The sequence below is a fragment of the Filicampus tigris genome, chromosome 13 (genome assembly GCF_054856515.1).
Source record: "Filicampus tigris isolate MCC_2025a chromosome 13, RoL_Ftig_1.0, whole genome shotgun sequence".
NCBI lineage: Eukaryota > Metazoa > Chordata > Actinopteri > Syngnathiformes > Syngnathidae > Filicampus > Filicampus tigris.
The window spans coordinates 2,356,845-2,378,388 of NC_141229.1; the positions used below are offsets into that span (position 1 = coordinate 2,356,845).

At 41.0% G+C, this 21,544-nt stretch overlaps 2 protein-coding genes across 2 annotated transcripts; both read left to right on the forward strand.

The window, feature by feature from the left end:
* Nucleotides 1–704: 704 nt before the first annotated feature.
* manba (mannosidase, beta A, lysosomal) lies at nt 705–12,001 on the forward strand. Its single transcript, XM_086049853.1, has 17 exons — nt 705–945; nt 1,209–1,303; nt 2,298–2,403; nt 2,487–2,660; nt 3,192–3,315; nt 3,967–4,136; nt 4,206–4,319; nt 5,084–5,235; nt 5,964–6,081; nt 6,153–6,239; nt 6,852–7,019; nt 7,705–7,923; nt 8,427–8,591; nt 9,017–9,161; nt 9,235–9,380; nt 10,140–10,403; nt 11,024–12,001. The coding sequence occupies exons 1-17, from the start codon at nt 751–753 to the stop codon at nt 11,252–11,254; spliced, it is 2,673 nt and encodes an 890-aa protein (XP_085905979.1). The 5' UTR covers nt 705–750; the 3' UTR covers nt 11,255–12,001.
* slc39a8 (solute carrier family 39 member 8) lies at nt 11,162–21,098 on the forward strand. The gene is made up of 9 exons (XM_086049854.1): nt 11,162–11,292; nt 12,679–12,933; nt 13,537–13,711; nt 15,284–15,453; nt 15,542–15,664; nt 16,293–16,457; nt 19,320–19,518; nt 19,698–19,882; nt 20,598–21,098. The coding sequence occupies exons 2-9, from the start codon at nt 12,706–12,708 to the stop codon at nt 20,742–20,744; spliced, it is 1,392 nt and encodes a 463-aa protein (XP_085905980.1). The 5' UTR covers nt 11,162–11,292; nt 12,679–12,705; the 3' UTR covers nt 20,745–21,098.
* Nucleotides 21,099–21,544: the final 446 nt, after the last annotated feature.

Here is a 21,544-nt window from a genome sequence, read left to right on the forward strand (position 1 = left end):
CATTTATGTAAGTGGTTTTCCCCAGCTTCTACAGTACATACATATTTTCAGCTTGAGATTGTATTTTTTCGTTTTTTTCAATTGCACTTGAGTCCCTTTATTTTTTTTTTTTTGCAGATGTTTGCCAAGTGGCAAGTCTATTTTTAAAGTATTTTAAATATTTATTTCGGAAGCTCATTTGTTTTGGTTTTTCAATTAAATTATGTATAATGATTTTATTTTTGCCTCCGTTGTTCATATTAATTCATTCTATCCCAATGACATGTGAGGAGTTTGAAAAAGTCTGGTACTGAATGAGTTAACGGAATAAAAAAAAATCTTAATATATGGAGTAATTTGTACTTTAAAATTGATGAAGGAAACCACTTGTATCATCGTGTTTGTTGAAAGCAAGATGGGCGTGGTTATGATGCGCAATGGCGAGTCAAGTAGGTAAGCGATCAGGCGGCAATATGATTGGCTGCCGAACACGCGCCCCTACGATTGGCTACTTTCAGATTAAACAAGATGACCATTACAAATATGTGTCATATTTGTACAAAATAAAACAAGTTAGACGCACAGTCATTAAAAATGAATATAAAAAAAAAAAAACTGAATTGACTATAGCAGCGGCGCGTGTTCAGCAGCCAATCGTATTGCAGGGGGCGTACCCTGCCACGAGTGGGAATCAAAATCCGGTCATATGACTAAAACCCGGAAGTAACTCCTGACTTGATAACAATATGAAGGCGACGTAACGAAGAAAAGATGATTGTACGCATTTTTGTCGTCTTGCTTTTATCGTTTGGAGTTTTGCAGGTTTGGAGCCATGGCGGTCTTTTTCCTCTTGTCCAAAGTCTGGACGGTGAATGGAACTTGTGGAACTCCAACAAGTCAATTTCTCTGCCCGCTCGGGTGCCAGGCTGCGTCCACACGGCGCTGCAGCAGCGAGGCTTCATACAGGTCGCGTCAAAAATAAAGAAAAAAATAATCACGATCACAATTTAAAGCTATCAATGTGCTTGGCAGGTTTTAGTAAGTCTCGAGCTATTTAAAAATATGCGTTTTCAATATTACTCCTAAGCCACTTGTCCCCAGCAATTGTGTTCACTTTTTCTTATTTGCTTGGAAGATTACATTAATTATAGAATTTTCTGGATGGAAAGTGCCATTTAAACCCCTAAATAAAAAAAATGTGTCAACTAATGCTTTAGTGCGTCTTACAGGACCCTTACTTCCGCTTCAACGACCTGCACTACGAGTGGATCTCTTTGGACAACTGGACGTACGCCACCACGTTTGCAGTGTCCAAAGAGTTGAGGTCAGCAGAGAAAAACACCATTAGTAAGAACAGACAAAAAAAACTCAAGTCAGTTACAGATTGGCTGATATCCAAATATTTCTTTGGCGTAATTTCACACTCGGTGAGGCATTCCAGACATCAAACTAGTTCTTTACTAGATATCAAAAAATCGAGTTTCCTAAATATGTCCTCTTTACGTTATATTTGAGCACTATTTGTCATTGTGTCAAGAGTGTTAACCGTGATCTTAGTGTGAATGTGTCACTGTCATGTGTATACAATAAGTATTGAGAAAAGCAAAATGTGCAGTTAAGCTTTACCTTAAAAAAATCGGTAAGATAGAAAAAGTCAACAAACTAATATAGAAAGTAAAGGAAATGCTATAAAAATTCCGGATATAAAATATTATGAAAACAAAAGACAAATATTTTAGAGTACAAATGTTTTGAAACACTAATAGACAGTTTCGAAATAGACAAATTTGAAGCTTTTGACAAAAGTCATTCCGAAAATACACAAAAGTATTAAAAAAAAAATGTTATAAAATGGAGTGACAGTCATAAAAAATAATACACAAGTATTAGACAAAAAATGCAAAAATATTAGACATCTTTTATTTGAAATAAAGACAGAAACAATATTTGGGGAAAAAATATGAACAAATGCATAGATGCGTTTAAAAAAAAATTTAATAAGATACTCAAACATAATAGACTACAAAAATTAAGACAAGGTTTTAGAATACACAAGTTATAACATTTTGAGACAAAATTCAAATTTAGTCAACAAAATTAGTTTCAAAAATACAAATGTTACACAATATTGTTAAAATACTCAAATCTTAGATTACAAATATTTAAAAATACACAAAGATTTAAAAAAAATGTACAATGGTACAGCAACAATACAAAACAGTTTAGATGAAAATATAAGATAACATTTAAAAAGTAAAGTTTTTTTCTTTTTTTTTTTTTTAATGGGATCGCCTTTGTAAATGTGTCCTTGGCCTCAGGGCCAAGCGGCAAGTCCTTCTCATGCTGGACGGCGTGGACACGGTGGCGTCCGTTTGGCTCAACGGCGCGTTGGTGGGCCGCACGGACAACATGTTCCGCCCATACGTACGTTCACTTTCGCGCCTCCCCACCAGTCTGTCCGTCCTTTCCGCAACCTGTCCCACGTCTTTTTTTTTTTCCTCCTGCAGGTCTTTCCTGTCCGAGAGCTGCTGAAGGCGGAGGAGAACGCGCTGCAGGTCCGCTTCCTGTCTCCTGTCGTGTTCGCCGCCCAGAGGAGGAACGCTCACACCGCCTACACGATTCCTCCCGAGTGTCCGCCCGACGTCCAGAAGGGACAATGCCATGTCAATTTCATCAGGAAAGTGAGTCCAACCCAGGGCTGGAATAGGTTGTGATTTTTCGTTAGCGTTTTTATTTTGTTTTGACTTGTTTTTTTGGTTAGTTTTAATTTGTTTTTAAAGCAGGTTTGTTTTTACTAGCCATTTTATTTTCATTTTAGTTTTTATTAGTTATAGTCTAAGTTTTAGTTGTTTTTTTTAAATATATAGAGTATTTGTCAAGTACAAAAAAAGTCACAAAGTATTGTGTAATAAGTAAAGTAAACTGCAATTCTTCTGCACGGACGCAGCGTATTTTTGGACTATAATGTGCACGAATAATCCCTACATTTTCTCAAAAATCGACACGGCGTTTTACAATCCAGTGCACCTCATGTATTAATTCTGTTTGTGCTTACTGACCTTGAACCAGTTTTGTGTGGTACACAGCGCTCGTAATCTGCCACAATGTTTTAGCGTGTCATAAATCCACACTTGTTCACAATGAAAGGTGGCTTTTCAGTTTGCCGTCTTGAATTCAAATTCCTTAAATCTATATATGTGTATGTGGCTCAGGCCCAGAGCTCGTTCAGTTGGGACTGGGGTCCCTCCTTCCCCGGCGCCGGCCTGTGGAAAGGCGTCCGCCTGGAGGCCTTTGACCTGCTGCGCCTCGTCCACTTGGCTGCTCTTCCTCTCTACGGTACGCCACCGCACCTGCGCCTCATCATCATCATCATCATCGCCACAACAGCCTTTATACATAACCATGTCATATGTATGTAATTTATACAAAAAAATATACAAGAGGTACCCGAAAGTATTGGGAAAAAAACAAAAAAAACCTCCACAAATTTTGTCAAAAATAAATTGCAAAACTACACTAAGAAGAACATTTTTAGATGATAAAACATACATTAGACAAAAACATTTTTGAAAAAATATAACAGACATAATAGATTTTTCTTAAATACCCATTTATTACAACAAAAATCTTAAACACAATACTAGTACCAAAAAACAAGATTTCTTTATAAAAAAAATGAAAAAAAAAATGCTTGAGTGTTTAAAAAAAATACAGAAAACAAATATATTAGGCAAAAATTACCAAAATACATCAATCTTAGCTCAAAACGTCCGACAATGTTTAAAATCAAAAATACATAATTATACCACCAAAACATTTTTGGGGGAAAAAAATACCCAAATATTGCAACAAAAACGTAAACATACCTAATCTTTTGATTTTCGTTGTGCCACCTGTAATCCACAAAAAACAAACGGAAAATCCTCCGCTGCTGGCTGACCAAACTGAGCCCTGCTAAAATTTGAATGGCGGCTTTTTCCGTGGCAGACGCCGACCGCTCATCGTGGTCGCTGCAGGTGGACGCGCTGGTGGACGCTCTTCAGCCCATGTCGGCCCAAATCACGCTGGACTTGCCCGATCTGCTCTCCCGCGTCATCTTCCCGACGCACATTCGCCAGGGCACCGCCAAATACGCCTTCACCCTCGGCGTCAACGCGGTATGCGTGCGCCTCTTACGCACCTATGCTCGGAAAAATGCTGGAACGTGGTCAACGTTTTGTTTGCAGAGCAGCAACGTGAGGCTGTGGTGGCCCAATGGTCTCGGCGGACAAACGTCCTACCGCCTTCTGGTCACGGCGCGCTCGCCGGACGGTATGGCGCTACTCAAAGCGCACTCAAAGGTAGCACCTCGTCTCCTGTCATTGCACGCGGCCAAAATATGAGATGAAAAATACACAAATGATCATTATACTATGACAAGAAAATATCTGACAGAGGAAAAACCAAAATGCTGCGCGCGTCTTGGCCTCTTGGGGGCAGTGTGGTGCCATGCATGCACGAATACACTTTTACAATGAGATAAGAAGAAAGTTGCGATTGAACTCTTATTACCGTATTTTCCGGACGAGCAGCCGCTACTTTTTTCCTATGTTTTGAACCATGCGGCTATTCTGTGGATTTTTCTTCCACCGCTAGGGGCGCTCTAACCGCAATTAGAATCAAAACTAAGATGAAATCAATCCAAAGAATTGACGGAATGCCCAGCTCTGGATATTAAACGGCTTACAGCACGCTTAGGAACGGTAGCATCACATACGGTACGCCCAACACGGTGCATTCGGGTTACTTTTACAACACCGGGAACATGCGAACGCACCGCGGCGTCCTGCACAATTTCCTTCAATTATAACCTTTTAAATATTGAGAGAAGCCAAAATTGAAATTGCCATTGAATTCCAATTGATTGGCCAGCCTTAGCTGGGGTCCACTGTACTCATTCCAAATGGTTTCAAACCACATAGGTGCGCGGTTTGAATGTTTAATTCAGTGATTCTGTCACATTCCCCGGTCGGCTCCCCGGCGCCAAATTGAACTCATAGAAGTAGATGATGTCAGAGAGAGAGAGAGAGAGAGAGTCATTTAAAGCCCTCGCTGTGTGTTGCAGGTTTACTTCCGTAGCGTGGAGCTGGTCCAGGAACCCGTCGCCGGCTCGCCAGGTCTCAGTTTTTACTTCCGCATCAACGGGAAGCCGCTTTTTCTCAAAGGATCAAACTGGATCCCGGCACAGTCCTTCCAAGACCAAGTTACGCCTCGTGTGTAAGTCACCCAAAAAACAGGAACACATTGCAACTGTGTGACGGAGTACACTCACAACACAAATATTACCCCCAAAAAGTTAAAAAAATATATATATACATTAGGCTCATCATACCTTTATGTTGTTAAAAAAAAAAAAATCTTACAACAAAAGAATACAAAACATAAATATTACATTATTCAAAATATTGGACTATTATATCAAATAGACAAAAATAGACAAATATTAGACAGTAATACAAGAAATGCAGACATATGAGAAAAATATCCGACATTAATAGCCCAAAAAACATAACCTTTTTAAAAAACAAAAAACACATAGTAGATAAATAAATATAAGCAATACACAAATGTTACAACAACTTCCAAAACAATGTGAATATATCTGAGACAAGTTATTTTATAAAAATACTCAAATATTAGACAGTATTACAAGCAATGCGGACACATTAGAAGACAAATATATTGAAAAATATGCAAATGTTACAACAATAACCTGCAAAAACTATGAAAACGTAGACAAAATGCATAAAAATACTCAAATATTAGGCAAAACTACACTAATATTAGACAGAAAAACAAGAAATGCACAAATGTTAAAATGGGAAAAATGCAGCAATACCACACAAAAAATACAAACCCCTTTCAGAAAACATACAAAAACGTTGAACAAAAAACAAAAGTGAAAATATAAATTGTCTTATAAGGGCCTTTTGCCTACTTGTCAGCTTGGCGGACTTGCTGCAGTCGGCGGCGGACGCCAACATGAACGTGCTCCGCGTTTGGGGCGGCGGCGTTTACGAGCAGGACGCCTTCTACGACACGTGCGATGAATTGGGTCTCATGGTAAGCGCAACCAAGAGTTCACGCGGCATTTCACACCACGTTGTGATCGTGTTTACGTATTTGTGCTGTAGGTGTGGCAGGATTTCATGTTCGCTTGCGCCACGTATCCCACCGAGGACGACTTCATACGCACCGTGAGGGAAGAGGTCTACCAACAGGTCAGAAGGGACGCGACGTGAGCTCATCTCAGCATTTTTTTGTTACTGTGGCGCTCATACTCGGAGTTGCTCCTAAAATGAGTAAAACCGTTCGGTACAAGGAAAAAAAACAAAAAAAAACACATATTAGATACGGAATTGGTAAATGAACAAACATGGTCAGAAAATCAAACCATCCATTGAAAATTCACAAATAACGCAACATTCAATACAAATATAAAAATATTGCACCAAAAAAATATTCAAGTAGTACACAAAAAGTCAGAATCAACTTAAAAAAAAAAAATTATTCTCATAAATCACAGAAATAGTCTACAGAAATATCATTTGAAAAAAATACAGAAATAGAAACTCAAAAATAGTTAGATGGGAATATTTGAAGCAAATAATGAAAATATTAAGAAAGCGTTTTTAGAAATGAATTTGAAAATATTTGACAGCACAATTGCCTAAGTCACTTTTAACGTACTGTTACCAGATTAATAAAAAAAAAAATCTTGAAGCGTTCAAAATATGATTCAGGCAACTATTTTTGAAATTCTATTTTTTTTCCCCCTTCTCCAACGAATGTCTTGTGGGCATCGTTTTTGTTATTTATTTATTTTTTCCCAGGTCTGGCGTCTGAAGTCTCACCCGTCTGTCATCGTGTGGAGCGGAAACAACGAGAACGAAGCGGCGCTGGCCACCGACTGGTTCCACATCCCCGGCTGGCAGCGACCCGTCTACGTCAAAGACTACGTCACGCTCTACGTGGACAACATCATGGCCATCGTTAAACAGGTCGCTTTCAAATTTATTATGTCCGACATTTGTCGGTGCTTCTCAAACCGCTAGCCCCGGACTTTCCGCAGAGAAATAAGTTTTAAATTATCATGTCGCAAAAAGTTCAAAGCTGCATATGTGCGCTACTAAAACAAATATAGTACACCAACTAGACATTTATGCTTCCTGGAAACCTTTTTTAAAACGGAAGTCAAACAAACTTTTTTCAAGAATATTTCACCCAGCATGCCCACTAGTTGAAACAAGGCATTCTGATTAATTTTGTGTTTGTGGAATATAAGTTAAGTAGCAAAATGCACTCGTTTTTAGCCATCTCCTGGGGCGGCCATTTTGTCATTTCTGTCGACTGAAAATGACATCACAACTGCTCGCAACGACCAATCACGGCACAGATTCAGAAAACGGGTCCATGTGAGCAGTTGTGATGTCATTTTCAGTCGACAGAAGTGACAAAATGGCCGCCCCCGGAGATGGCTAAAAACGAGAAAAAATGATAACTTAACGATTTTTTAAATAGGAAATAGGCCATTTTTTAATTCCTCTGACATTTAGTGGTACATGTTGGTTATGTTTAATTGGCTTAAGTATTAGAATGATTATTCTCAGCGGACCTCAAAAGTTTGAGAAGCCCTGACTTGTGTGCGATAATGGCGATAATGATGGAGCGCGACGCATCCCTCAGGAAGATCCCAGTCGGCCGTTCCTGGTCTCCAGTCCGACAAACGGCGCCGAGTCGGAGCGAGAAGGTTACGTGGCGACCGATCCGTACGACCCGCACTACGGCGACACGCACTTCTACAGCTATCTGGCCGACTGTTGGGACTGGCGCGGCTTCCCCCGGACGCGCTTCGCCTCTGAGTACGGCTTCCAGTCGTGGCCATCGCTCTCCACGCTGCGGCCCGTAAGTGTTGGCCTCTCTTTCCTGGGCCAATCGGAGCCAAGACCTAAAACTCTTTGAACACAAACTTGACGCAAGGAAACATTCCTCAAAAAACAAACATTCCACTCAAGATTGCATCTGTGGATTAAGTGTTAATCCACCCGTTTTTAGCCATCTCAGGGGGCGGCCATTTTGTCTACTGTCGACTGAAAATGACATCACAACTGCTCAGGGTACGACCAATCACTGCTGACCTGTTTTTTGAAGCTGAGCCGTGATTGGTCGTTCCCTGAGCAGTTGTGATGTCATTTTCAGTCGACAGAAGGGACAAAATGGCCGACCCCTGTGCTAGCTAAAATGGGGCGGATTTTGCTGCTTAACTCATATTCCACAAACGCAATATTAATCACAATGCCAATGGAAAAAAAAAACAACGGCAGATTTTTGACTATTTAAAAATAGCTAAATGGACCGATTATGCGAAAATGTCGCTGAAGTGGACTCAACAATAGGCCCGGTTGCAGGTGTCGGTTGCCGAGGATTGGAGCTTGAGCAGCCGCTTTGCTTGGCACCGTCAGCACCATCAGGATGGCAACGAGCAGATGTTGAAGCAGGCGTCCATTCACTTCCACCTGCCCAACTCCAGCGACCCCCTCACCAGCTTCGCGCACACGCTCTACCTCACGCAGGTAACAGGTCACCACCATCGCAAACGTCGTCATTTTTTTTGTTTTTGTTGGAATGTTTTTTTTTCCAGATGAAAATCTCAGATGAAGATTGAGCCCCCCGTGCAAGCGGACTGTAGCCTGTCATCCTTATTGAATTTCTGGTTTATTTGCCTATTTTTGTCTTATACTTTCTAAGTACGTCTTTGCGTGAAACATTTTAAATCGACCATTTATATATTTATGTTACTTTTATTTTTGTCTTTAAGAAGAAAAAAAAAAACAAGATTTTATATATTTGTAATAATTATTTATTAAATTGGGACCGGCCGGCTTGCACCAGCCCACAAATCTGTGTATAATTGACGGCAATTATATCTGGACTGGGACAAAAAAAATTTGGACTTTTCAACCCCAAAACCTATTGAATATTGTTAATTTTTCAATAGGTGATGCAGGCTCAGTGCGTGAAGACTCAGACGGAATTTTACCGGCGTAGCCGCAGCGAGCTGGTGGGAGGCCTCGGCAACACCATGGGCGCCCTCTACTGGCAGCTCAACGACATTTGGCAGGCGCCCTCATGGTCGTCCATCGGTAAGTCGGCCCGCAAAGGCCCAACAGCGGCCGCTTCCTGTCGCATCCTCCGTCACTTCCTGTTCGCCGGCAGAGTTCGGCGGCAAGTGGAAGATGTTGCATTATTTGGCCGTCGACTTCTTCGCTGACGTCCTGCCCGTCGCCTTCGAGGACGATGACGACGCGCTGCTCATCTACGCCGTTTCCGACCTGAGCCAGGACCTCAAACTCAGAGCTGTGGTAGGGCCTGGCATCACAAAAAATGAAATTCTAACTGAATTCGTAATGTAGGATAAAATGTTGCTCATGTTTTTTTTTTCATTTAAAAATATGTACGGCAATATTACAAAATGTAATGGGAGGAAAAAATGAAGTAGTAAAATGTAAAAAATACTCACGCAAGCATTTTGATCTGAAAAAAAAGTACAGTGCTGAAGGTTTTTAAAGTTACGAAAAAAAATTTAGTTAAAATTGTGATGGAATTTTTATGCTAAAATGGTGAAAAAAAAAAGGAACCATGTGTTGATTTTAAAACTTTAAGGTAGTAAAGTCACTTTAATGTAAAGAATACAATTATTGTATTTGTATAAAATGGTAAAGCTTTTAATGGGGAAAAATAATAAAGATTTTTCAAATGTTAAGGTAGAATAAATTTAAAGTAGGAAAGATGTTCAAATTTGACATTTTAATGTAAATGTTTTTTAATGTATTTTTTGTGTCCAAAAGTGCAAATTAAAGGTAAAAATCAAATGGAAATGGACATTTTTTTTAATGTTAAGTATTAATTATAAATTTTGTGTTTTTTATTTTCAAATGTAAAATTTAAAGAAAGATGAAATGAAAATATTAGATTATTCAAATAAAATCAAATGTGACTGTAAATGGTTATTATAGTTGACAAAAGCGCTAATAACTCATTCAAACTGAATTAAAAAACGCGAAATGCTAATTTAACTACAATGAAAAATCCCAAACGCTTCTAATCCGGCTGTCCACCAGGTGTCAGTCTACGCATGGAGCACCCCTGACCCGGTTTGCACGGTGAAATCGGAGCTTGTGGCCGTCCCAGGCGGAAGCGCCGTCCCGGTTTTCAAAAGGCCCGTCGCCGCCCTACTGGCCGGATGTGGACGCTGCAGCCGCCTCAGCTGCCTGCTGGCCTTCCACCTGGAGGAGGGCGGCGGCGGCGGCCATCGCGGTCCCGCAAACCACCACTTCCTGTGCTCACCTAAGGACGCCCTGGGGCTACGGGCACCAAACATCACGGTGAGACACTTTTGTTCCAGAATTCCTGCCTGATAAAAACCACAAACGTTGATGTATGAAATTAATTAGCAACGATGAAAACGAAGGGCTTTTTTTTTTGCCATGACTATCGGTCGTTTTTGTTAATTTTATGAATGTAATTTTTTTTTTTTTTTTTTTTTTTTTTTAAAGCACTCTCGATTTTATTTTATTTTGTTAACGAAAATGTTTTTCCGATTTTAGTTTGAGTTACTTCATTAATTTTCGTTAACTCCAATACCCTTGGTCCTCGCATTAGCTTCCGTATTTTTGTGTGTGAAAGCTTTTTGGATCGGAAGTCATATTTATGACCTTAATTAAATTTTGACCCGTAGAGAAGCCGGTGGCCGACTGTCAGTCTCGCATGCAAAAAATTTCACCCGGGTTCAGAATTCCTTCATGGTGACACATTTTTTAGTCTTTGGCTTTTGACTCAGCATTGTTTTAGTGTTGTATCGTTTTAATGTATTCTTTGAACTGTCTTTGTTTTTATGTGTCTGAATTTGACTTCCTAGCACTTTGTATGCAGCTGCGGTTGTTTTAAAAGTGCTTTACAAAAGTTGAGTTCAGTTGAAAACACCGCCGGACGTCCCTCCCTGCAGGCCAAAGTGCTCGAGGACGAGACGGGATTGGTGGTGCATCTGCAGTCGTCGGCCGTGGCTCCTTTCGTGTGGCTGGACGCCGGCGACCTTCCCGGACGCTTCAGCACCAACGGCTTCTTGATGCTGTCCAGGAACAGGACGGTGGCGTTCCGCGCCGGGAGAAACACGAGCGTGACGGAATTCTCCCGGGCGCTCAGCGTCACCTCGTTGAGCGACCTCTACTCGCCTTAAATCGCCTTAAAACTTGTCGCCGCCTGATCCTGCTGCTTGTAAGTTCAGTGTGAGGACACCTGTTTTTTTTCCTCCCATCTAAAATGACGCGTCATTTGTATTTTAGTGTAAATGTCAAACATTTAAATGAGGAAATTTTGATTTGTTGTTGTAAATATTTAATTTCCTGACAAATTTCTATCAATATTGGTCATAAAAATGGCTGACTTTAGGAAAAAAAATTGTAGTCATTAGGCTTGGATGGAAAATTAAATGGATGGTTCGTTTGTCTTTTTTATAATGTAATTTATTTACTTCCGGTTTTGATCAATTATGTACAAAATCTGTAACTGATGACCGCTCGCTAGCATATCGCTAACACATAATGGAAAACGTCATTGACAGGCTAACAAATAGCATTGGTAGTTGCAATGTAACAACCCTTTAAGAAACAAATATTTGAGCACAAACATTGAATCAACACAGATGGTATAACAATACTCGCAGGCATATATTCCTTATCCTCTGGAAAAAAAACAGTACTGCATCTTACTGATCAGTTACGACCATCTTCTTGTGAGTGCGCATATTTACGCATGTATTATACTGCCCCCTATTGGAAGTCAAGTGCCAGAACGAAGTGCACAATGATGCCGGAAATCATGAGGCATAAATTCTTCACGTTCTATGTGAGTAACGATAAAAGATTATTTCAAAATGCAATACTGTAGTGTTGCTTTCCCCAGTAATAAACACGTTTTGAAAAATTCTGTTCGAGTTTTATTAGGAGGCTGGAACACATTTGTGGCCTTTTCACGGGGGCTTATCTACAACCATACTGACAGGCCGGTCATCACGACATTTTGGGTAAAAAAAAAAAGATTTGTTTTGTTTGTTTTTTTTTAATTTTTTATTTCCAATACATATCAATTATACGTGATTTTTTTTTAATTGGGGGCGGCAGTACGTATCGACTGTAATCTTTGTGTTTCCCTGTGCGCATGCGTGATGTCCCCACGAGGGGACGCCAACGAACCTACTCCGCCGTACTTTTGTTTACCTCCCCACCCCCTCCGCAGTGAGACCTTCCAACGTGACAACATGAAACATCCCCCCCCCCCACGCACTCCACCACCCCTTCCCTGCTGCACGTGCATGTTTGTTTGCGCGTGCGCGTGGGGGGGGGCATTCCAACTGGGGGGCGGGGTGCACAAAGGAAACATATTTGGAACTCGTGCACGCACGCGCTCGCTCGCCTCCCCGTGTGTGTGTGTATGTGCGTGCGTGCGCGCGCGCGCCGGTGAGCTTTGAACCAAGCGCTGATTACCTCCCGCCTGTTGCATTGCCCGCGCGAGTGCGCGTGCATGTGTGCGGTCATGAAGTCGTGCTGGAGGAGTTAAGAACTTTCTTTGGGAGCGAAGGCGTTGCTCTTCTTGTTCTCATAGGAGGACCGCGCGGAAAGGGAGCGAGACATGGCTGCGCTTCTTCTGCGACTTTTGGGGGTCGCGCTCCTGGCGGCGGCGGCCCACGGCCGGGAGCCTCTCGCGGCGGAGGCCGGCGAGTTCCTGCGGGACATCGTGCGCTTCTTCGGCCACAACGAGTCCATCCCCGCGCGCAACCTGGAGGAGCTCCTGCACATGGTCGCCGCCCGCAGGCACCACGCCGTCACCCACGACGACAACCCGCTCCACGGACGCGAGGTAACACGCTGGAAATACTCACACGCGCACAGCGGACAATTCATTGGGTTGACTTTTTTTTTTTTTGGGGGGGGGGGGCGAGGGTCATTCGTAAAGACCAGAGTACGACATTTGTATCAATATGTGGCTGTTCCTAATATTTTGATCGCGGGTCAACACCTTCGGAACAGCTCCCAACGTGCTAACATGTTCAGTGTTGTCAGTCTGTGTGATTGAATGGGTGTACCTAATGAAATGGCCAGTAAGCTTTTGTTATGCCATATTAAAATACAATAAAAGGATATTTCGCTAATATTCATTTGTACAGTAGGTTTAGTCATAATTATCAAGTAATAATAGATACGTGTCACATTTTTTAGACTATATAACTTAAATGAATTCATCTGCATATGAGTTTATGAATGTATATATGTGTGTATGTGAATATATATATATATATGTATATATGTATGTATGTATGTGTATGTATACAAGTATTTGTATATATGTTTGTATATATATGTATGTATGTATATATATATATATATGTAATACATGTATAATGTGTGTGTATATATGTCATGTGTGTGTGTATTTTCCTCTTTTTGTGGCCGCGGCTTTTAGTGCCTGTCGGCCGAGCAGATCTTGTCCCACTTTGGCTTCCCCAACATCAGCCGGCTGAGCGTCGGACATCTGGAGGCCATTTGTCCCGCCGTGTTGACCCAGGTGCTCGTGCCCTCCTGCCCCTACACCGCCCCCGAGACCACCACACCGACGCCGCCCGCGCTCGACTACTCGGGTCAGTCCCAAAGGAAATGAACACACAAATGTGCATTTCATACACTGAGCGCTCACCATACAAATGTAGGAACTCAGCTGTAAACGGTCAACACTCATTCAAGTCAAAAGGCATTTTCAAGGGTACCAACGAAATGCCAAAGTGAACATATTTTCAAAAGAAGTTTACAAAAGTGAAAGGAAAAAAAATAAATCATAAAAAAAAAAGTGAAAAATACAAGAATGTAGCCCAGGCATAATAGGTTTATACTGTGTATTTTTAAGTCAACACAAAAAAACAACAAAAAAGCAGTGTTCAAGAGTAATAAACATTTTTTTAAGTAAAAACAAATTTAAAAAAATAAAAAATATATTTCTTAAAAGGCACACATTTTCAAAAGTCAGGCGTACTCGTATAAATGCACGATTCTTTTTCAAAAATGCTAAAAATATTACTAAGGCAAAACTCATTTACTAATGACAAAAAACTTTTTATTCAGCCTCAACACACTGAGCAAATTTGGAAAAATACCAAAATATATATTTGACCAATTTACGATACAGTTTTTTTCCTACACGTTGCCTGCCTTCTTTTTCCACTTGAATGACAAATGTTCAACTTTGACATCAACCCTTTCATGCAGGTTGTATCAGGAATACTTTTAACTCTGTAACTCCAACTACCAATACGAAAGGTTATTACCTAGCTTATTGTAACTTTGTGATAATTGTCCTGAAATGACTTGCTGAGGTTCTGACCTCACTCTCACATGCGCCTGTGTGTATGTGTTGGGGGGGGGGCGAGGTTTTTTTTTGGGGTTTTTTTTTTTTTGGTGGGGTGGCGGATGGCTATTTCATCCGCCACAGCTCGTCGAAAAAGCGTGTCAGCCCCATTTAGTATTTATCAGCAATGTGTTATCAGCTAGTAATTAATAACACACCGCTGTGTCAAATGTACTGTGCATCGACGCCCGTACGGTGTGCAAAACGGCTCGCTCTCTTTCACGACGCAATGCAAACGGGTTGATCAAACTGAAACCTGAAAAGTCACTCATTCGGAGGTCGGGCTGCTCGATTATGAAAAATGTTTTAGAGGTTTTTTTTTTTTTAATTTTATTTGTTATTCTCTTTTTGTTTTGTTTTGGAAGAGTTGGAAATTATAAATAAAATGTGAGGAAAATGTGAAAAAAAATCAAATAAAATTTTAATCACGATTATTTTGGTAATATTTTAAATCACGATTATTCAGACGATCATTTATTTTTGCATACAAAACAATAAGATGTTTTAACCTAAAAAATATAAGGACAAATCATTTTTTTGGAAACACTTTGGACCAAACAAAATTGATCAAATTAGTTATTATAAATTGGAAAAGGTGCAAATGTCTGATTTCTATGTGTAAACTAACATAGTGCGTTGGATATAAACGCATATTGATAATCGTTTTTTTTTGTTGTTGTTTTTTTTCACCATGATGCCAATTTTGTCATCGTGGAGTGTTTTAATCGTGATTGCACTTGAATTTTCGATGAATTGCACAGCCCCGTTTGGAGGGTCACATTTTTGGCGAGTGTGATTTTTGTACGTGCAGTTTGGGGGTGGGGCTTCCTGTCGGTGACGGTGATCAACCTGGCGGCGTTGCTGGGCCTGCTGCTCATCCCCTTCACGGGCAAGTCCTACTTCCCCAAAGTGCTGACCTACTTCATCGGCCTGGCCATCGGCACGCTCTTCTCCAACGCCGTGCTGCAGCTCATCCCGGAGGTGAGCCGCCTCATCAAAAGACGTCTGCGCTTTGGCGCGAAGCGGCGCCCCTTGATCGCAATCGCTTGTTGTTGTCGTCGTCATTGAGGCTTTGGGCTTCGACCCGAAATCGGACAACTACGTGGCCAACGCCATCGGCATCTTTGGAGGCTTTTACCTGCTCTTCCTGGTGGAGAGGATCCTCACCATGGCGCTGCGCGTGGAACACCAGGTCAGATTTCCTGGTGCTAGCTTGTTGTTGCTTTCCTCCCTCCCTCCCTCCCTCTACTCTTTCCTCCCTTTGTTTCTTTCCTTCTTCTTTGTGTTCGTTCTTTTCTTTCTCGTCTTCTTGGTCCTTCCCTTCCGCCTTTCTTTGTCACTCCTTCCGTCTGCCCTTATTTCCATTTCCGTCCTTATTCCCTGACTTTTCCTTTTCTTCTCTCCTTCATTTCTGTTTTGGTTCCACCATCCTTCCCTTCTTCAGTTCTTCTTTTCTTTTGCATCTTCTGGGTCCTTCCTTGCTTTCCTTTTTCTTCCTTTGGCCTTCCTTTTGTCAGTCCTTCATTTGTTCTTTTTTTTTTCTCTTCATTCCTTTCTTTCCTCATGGATGACTTGCTTCCCTTCCTCCTTATGCGAGTGTCTTTTCCTTCTCACTTCTTTCCTTTACCTTTCGTTGCAGTCCATCTTCATTCCTGTTTTTTTTTGTGTCCCTTTTCCTCACTTCCTCACATCCTTGTTCCTTCCTCCCTTTGCTTTTTGTTCTCGCTTTCCCACCTTTTTTTTTTTTTTCTTTCTTTCTTTTCGGGTCTTTTTTTGTTGTACCAATGGAGCCATCTTTGTTCTCTCCGTCCGATCACCAGCACGGCCCGTCGCACTTGGCCGCGCCCGACGACTCGCTGCCAAACGGCGAGGGCGGCTTGAAGAAGGATTCCAGCCTGGTTTTGACGAGCATCAGCAGCATCAGCACGGCCGAGCGCAGCAGCGTCAGCTCGGAACACACCAACGCCAACATCATTCCCGAGCAGGTCAGAAACACGGGAAACGCTGCACCCAACGGTGCCTAAAGACCCGGGCTAAAAGATTAGCTTAGCATAGCATATCTTAGTGACACGTGGACACACTTGGCTGACACACGCTGACGTCTGAGTCAGGTTTGCAAATGAATGAGCCAAACAAAGTGAGAAATTTGCCATTAAATTAGCAGTATAACGTTCAAATCCGGTGCCTTGAAGTGGCAGTCGACTCAATTCAACTGACTTCACAGTAAGGCGCACTTTGGCAAATATTGAACAATTCTTCATCAAAGAGGCTTGGAGCTGTTTAATGCCACTCCCGGCTGAAGTTTACTGTCAAACTCAACATAAAATAAAGAGAAAGACACATTGGGTTTAAAACAAATGCATAGCTTTGCTTCGGGGAAGTCGACTTAGCTTAATGCTAACGCAGTGCAAAACACCATTGACATGGCAACGGTGAGCATCGATAGTAGCAGTTTTAGAAGCAGAAGTTCTTAACACAAATGGTGAAGCAGGACATGTAGGCATCATTTAATGATACTCCGACTCATATATTCTTGATCCTCATCTTGATGAGTCGTTTGCAGTATTAGTAGTGGAAGAAGTCGGTTCTTATTGGTTATGTGTGCGCATGACACTTACTGTAATATGAAGAAAAAGTATAAATACTTATTTTGCTCTTGTCCACTCTTTCAGCCTCCATTGAAGAAAGGCAAAATGCTTGTTGTGATGTCACTAAAAACATCATTGTCTTTCTGAAAGGGGCAGTGACCCCGTGACAGGGTGGACAGCGATACCAGTGCAAAATGTTCAATATAATTATGAAAATAGAAAATACATGAGCCGAATTACTCGCTCGTTTCATCCAAGAAGTCGTTGTGGACAGTAAAACCACGTGAAAAACATTTTTGATTACTGTACAATATGTCACAGTTGACCCCTGAATATTCGCAGTTTGGCACCTACAGATTCACATATTAGTAGTTTTTTTTATTTTTTTTAATGAAATGTTTTTAATATATTTTTAAATTTTAAAATATTTTGTATATATTTCTTTCCGTCAATGCGTTTCAATGGGCTCCAATTATGTGCGTATTGCCACTATTCACTCGAATAGCAGTGTTTGACTCTACTGCCACCCGGTGGCCAAGGTGGGCACACCACAAGGAACATCAACAATGAATTGGATTGCGGCGTGCTTTCTGACACACGTTTTTACCCAAGTCCTCATTTGATGTAGTAACATGTGACCACCGGGGATCTATACTGTGAGTGAAGTAGTCAAGCTGTGCACTTTGTCCGCCACCTTGTACCTAATCACCTTCATGAGTGCTGTTGATCTTATCAAGAATACAGTAAGTCGTCATTATTTGCCGGATGTTTGTTTATTCGGCGTCGTTATCACGGACCCGCTCGCCGCCGGCCACACGTGGGACGGCGTTCAAGTGACATCATCAAAAAAAAAAAAAAGAAAAAAAGAGCAAGAAAAGCCGTTCGATGTGGCGTCGGGGTTAACGTTTAACGAGCCAGCAAACAAAAGCAGAACAAACAAAGCAGAAGGAGGTCCTTTTCCCCCCTCCTGGTCAATGGCGGAATTGTCCGGCCGGAGCACAAAAGACGCCTTGTGCCCGACTAAAAAGAGCAGCGGGTACACTTCAGGCATTGTGAGGCGGAAAAGCCCGCTGATGTGTGTCCGTTCTCACCTTGACGTCCACGTTCCTCGACGACGTTTTCGCTCGAGCGTTCACTTCTACGACACTCGTTTGCTCAGGTTTGGACTGCAACGTTTCCAAGCGTCAACTTGATGACGACTTATTGCTGTTTCAAATGAAAAAGCTGTCATTTGCAGCAGCAATCACAGAAAATGCCACAAAGATTTAAATTATTACATACAAATAATTCTAGTAGTAAAAACAACAACAAAAAAGCATTTCAAATGGATCAAATACATGAAAAATAATGACGCATTCGAGGACTCGTACAATAATAATAATACATGTAAGTCAACAAACCAATACATAATGGTGCATGAAAAATTATAGATATTACATAAATAATACCATTATAACACGTTTTGAAAATAACCTTTAATCTGATAGATATATAATAGTATGGCATAATAAATACTAAATACAACCACGTATGGAACAAATAAAATAACAATACACATCAAATTTCAAAGTATAAAAAATTAATACAACTGTGTGAAACCTGAAACATAATAAATAAATAAACTGCGTTTTCATAATAATTAAATTGGTAAAATAATGTATCAACCAAAACATGAAAAATACAAACTCAAATAATGCCTGGAATAAATATAATAACAATACATCCGACATCAAATTATAAAATGTGGTATGATAAATAAAACAATGCAAAAACCAAAAAACATAATCAACAAATACATAAATAATGCATGAAAGAAATATCACACAAATAAATAATTCATATATAATACATTACAGACGTAATACAATCACAGTGTATTTTCATATATAAAAATAATAAGATTTGAACCCACAAAACAATACCTTTAAGTAAAGAACTAATGATGTAAAATATTCATACGTGATATTACAATCAAATAATAAATGACAGGGATGCCTAGTAATTCAATACGATCAATTAAAAATACATAAATGAATACCCATAATAACAAAATGTTTTCAAAGTGGGTTAAGTCGAGTAAAAAAAACAAAAAACAAATATAGAAAGAAAATAACAACACAAGTAATTAAATAAATAAAACAATCACCGACAGGAATAATTCAATAACAAGGTATTTTCGAAGTAGTCCAAAAATAAATGACGTCTACAATAAGAAAGCAATGAGGTGCATGATTTTCCAACCCGATGCGGGACTTGCAGGCGTCGAGCGCGACGTGCCGCTGGCTGGGCGGCCAGCGGCTGTCCAACGTCAAGACGGTGGCCTGGATGATCACGCTGAGCGACGCGCTGCACAACTTCATCGACGGCCTGGCCATCGGCGCCTCCTTCACCGTCTCCACGCTGGCCGGCTTCAGCACCTCCACCGCCATTGTCTGCGAGGAGTTCCCCCACGAGCTCGGTACTCTTTCCAACTTGTCCGATGTCTCCAACCACCCGAATTTGAAAGTAGAACTCCTTTTTCAACACTTGATCCTTGACTGCCATCTAATGGCAGCTTGTAAAAATGCATCAAGTGTGATGGGAATTCTTCTTGACGATGACGATGATGACGATGATGATGTGGGTGTTGGCGTCCAGGCGACTTTGTGATCCTGCTGAACTCGGGCATGAGCATCCCGCAGGCCATCTTCTTCAACCTGCTGTCGGCGCTGGCGTGCTACGTGGGCCTGGCGTTGGGCATCCTGCTGGGCAGCAACTTCGCCCCCAACGCCATCTTCGCCATCGCCGGCGGCATGTTCCTGTACATCGCGCTGGCCGATATGGTACGTTGAGTTTGTCTTATCCAAGGCGCTGTAAAAAAAAAAAAAAAAAAACACGTCAGAGCACACACTGAAAGATAAAAACGGTTGTCACATGCTATTATCGACATTTTCTGTACTTTAGCACCGCCTCACACGCTATCTCCATAACTTGACCCCCCCATACCCTAATGCCCTGACCCTACATTTGAAAAACAGTTGTGTCCAAACTAGTCCAATTCGGGTCAAAAAAGGTATCGATCCACTACTTGGGTCAATACGAGAAAAAAAATGGAAAAGTTGTTCTCCTTCCCAGTGCTCATCCCAGGTTGATGTGACAGGGCTGACGGCAGGGCGTATTTTCCCGCGCAAGTCTTTATAAACGACATCTTTAATCGACAGGCTGTTTTTCGTCCCTTCGGGAAACGTTGGCGCAACATATCCGGTTGCCTTCAAAATAAAAGCATGGCGGTAAAATAACGGACCTGAAACACAAAGTCCGGTTCGAGTGTGTGTGTGTGTTCACTTTTCTGCGTCGGAAGTCATATCTCGTAAAGTCTTTGGTTGCCTTCGCGGCGTGCCTCGGGTCATTGTCCATCCGCACTGTGAAGCGCTGGCCGTCCAATGCTTTCTTTCTCAAGGGTTTTACTTGAACGGGAGCTGATAATGTTGCCCTGAATTCTTTTTCACATTTAATGTGCACATTTTCCGTGAGTAAATAAGCTTTTCCACGACTCAGTTTCCCGAGATGGACGCCATCGCGCGGGAACAGAAGCGCACCTCGTCCAAGGTGGTCTTCTTCCTGATCCAGAACGCCGGGCTGCTGACGGGCTTCACCATCATCTTGCTCATCACCATGTTCGCCCGCGACATCAACCTGGGATGAGCGCCGGGAAGGGACGCAGGAAAAAAAAAAAAAAAAAAAAGAAAAAAAGTCTGCTCGCCTTCGTCTTGCGGCGGGACGCTTCCACAATGTTTTGTACAAACAAAACCAAATGAACTTTACACACAAGGTGAAATCGTTTCATTCATGAAATCTACTTTGATTTGTCTGAAAAAGACAGTGAATTACTATTTTTTTTTCTTGAAATATTGTAAGATATTGTGGTTGGTACTGTACTGTACTGTTTTTATTTTTTACCTCTGATTTTCTTTGCAGTTTTTTTTTTTTTTTTGCCTTTACTTTGTTGTACAATCAAACTTCATTTTAGGAAAGTTAATTAAATGACGTAGATTTCTATTGTATTTTTCAGAGAGTTTATATTGCTTTGCTCAGGTTTATTCGGATCACACTGAAAGAAAATGTGAACGTGTGAATCGGACTTTGATGCAAAAAAATGCAAATATAATGTCTCTTTTAAATATTGTAAATACAAATGTCATGATTTGACTGGTAGCCCTTTAAAATTGTACGTTTTTGATCTCTTATACATTTTAACAAGTGTTTTTATGTCGTTCGAAATTACGATTAACTTCTTTCGGGAGGAATGGAGATTAAGAAATGTTGGAATTCACAGTGGACTTGATGTCCTTCGGGGGAGTTTTCTCAATGAATTAACATATTGCTGCTGCTCAAGTGACCAAAAAAAAAAATGCTCATTTTGTCATTTTTTTTTAGTAACGTTCTCCTGACAGTGACATAAAGCAAAAATGTTTAAGTGCTTCACCTTTTATGATTAAATATTA